This window comes from Galeopterus variegatus, unplaced genomic scaffold, assembly GCF_000696425.1.
Source record: "Galeopterus variegatus unplaced genomic scaffold, G_variegatus-3.0.2 Scaffold4249, whole genome shotgun sequence".
Lineage (NCBI taxonomy): Eukaryota > Metazoa > Chordata > Mammalia > Dermoptera > Cynocephalidae > Galeopterus > Galeopterus variegatus.
The window spans coordinates 161,068-162,931 of NW_007730360.1; the positions used below are offsets into that span (position 1 = coordinate 161,068).

The 1,864-nt window shown below is 46.1% G+C and overlaps 1 protein-coding gene across 1 annotated transcript in view; it reads left to right on the top strand.

The window, feature by feature from the left end:
- SLC1A4 (solute carrier family 1 (glutamate/neutral amino acid transporter), member 4) overlaps positions 1-1,864 on the top strand; it is a 31,640-nt gene that overhangs the window by 24,012 nt on the left and 5,764 nt on the right. The window contains exon 5 of the mRNA XM_008587095.1: positions 1,480-1,713. Within this exon, the coding sequence (XP_008585317.1) occupies positions 1,480-1,713 (234 nt within the window). The remainder of the gene's footprint in view (positions 1-1,479; positions 1,714-1,864) is intronic.

Here is a 1,864-nt window from a genome sequence, read left to right on the forward strand (position 1 = left end):
ATTTTTTTTTTTGGGGGGGGGGGCTGGTCCAGAGATCTGGACCTTGACCTTGGTGTTATCAGTATCATGCTTTAACCAAGTGAGCTGACCAGCCAGCCCCCATCATATGATTTTTTAATTGCCAGCCCCATAGTTCCTGTATTGCTCTGGGATGGGGTTCTGTTTCATCTCCTGGTCTATTGAAGTGACCTCATTCCCTTCTCCCTCTTCTTCCTCCTTAGAGAGCAGTCAGACCATTAGCCCAGTTGTGGGCCCCTCACCCTAATTAAAAAGATCTTTGCCTAAGCAGAAGAAGGCAGCCCACCTACTCAAGAAAACACAGTGCAGGGAAGATTCTAGAATGGCACATGCCCAATTCTCTCTTTCTGGATGCATGAGTTAGAAAATAAGAGCGAGGCCCCATGGTGAGGGATACGTGCACAGCTCTCTAGGAGTCCACAGTATTGTGTGATTACCTGATTTAGCACAAAAGATGCACCTTGTCAAACTCACTAAAAACCCTTCAGAAAAAATGCCAAGCTTTCCAAATATGTTAAGGAAGAGTCAAAGGACGGCAGCACATTGCTTCATTCGCATGTGTAGGATCTGCGTCTCCTCTGCACACTTCCTCCCCATTCTGGATGGCCATTTATGTGGCATGGAGGTAGTAGCAGTAAAAGGAATTAGGGAAGTTTCTCTGGCCTTGACAAAACAAATCTATTTCTGAGCTGCACCAGCTAACCTCAGTGGACCCCACAGAGCCAGCTGGAGAGAGCAGGTATTGATCTTACAGTTATGTACTTACTCAGTTATCCCTCCCAAACTCTCAGAGCCATTTCTGCTACTTGGCTTAAAGAAAAAAAAAAAATCATAGTTTGTCTTTAACTTTTTTTTTGCAGGGAGGAAGCATTCAAAAGAGGAGATGCACATATAGATTAAATAGTCATTTGTCCTCTTGGGACCATTTTTCACCAAGAGGCAATATGTGGTTCTTGAGAAATTTGGAACAGGTGAACCCAAGTAAATACTATAGTAGGTAAATCCAGGGAGTCACATTTTGAATACTTTGCGAATTGACAAAGCCTCAGGCTGTGATAGAAATTTTGAAGCAATTCTGTTTTTTTCTGTATTTCAAGGGAAGCAANAGCCGAAAGCCAAGCTCACAGTCCCAGAGGCTTCGATCTTGAGCTCCTTGCCTCTCTGCCGAGGGATGTACAGGGTTGGTAGCCTCCGTCTGTTAAGAACACAACGTATCCCAGGGGAAGTCTGGGTTCTGCTACTTACCCCATTATGCCTGGTGAGTGATCATCTTTGTTTTACCCAGTCTCAGGGCCTGTAAAATGGGGATGGCGTATCCCCGTCCTTTTCTCTTGCTCAGGTTATCCTAGGGAGAGAGGGAGACGGCCTAGTTGAAAGTCCCTGAGTTCTGTATCAGAACCGGTATCTCCCAGCCTCAACCCTGCCGCCTTTGCTGACACATACCCTGTGCTTCTGCCCTAGGTACGTACCTGTGGGCATCATGTTCCTGGTTGGCAGCAAGATTGTGGAAATGAAGGACATCATTGTGCTGGTGACCAGCCTGGGGAAATATATCTTCGCATCTATATTGGGCCACGTTATTCACGGAGGAATCATTCTACCACTTATTTATTTTGTTTTCACACGAAAAAACCCATTCAGATTCCTCCTGGGCCTTCTCACACCATTCGCAACAGCATTTGCTACCTGTTCCAGGTGAGTGGGTTTTGGGTGTCCTTGGCTGCTCTGAGCCATATTAATATGGAGCCAGGTGAGCCCAGTGGTAGTGTCTCGACATATTGTAATTACTTGAAAACTTTATGGTCTCATATGATTTTTTTTTGGGGGGGGGGGGGGGGGCGGGCCC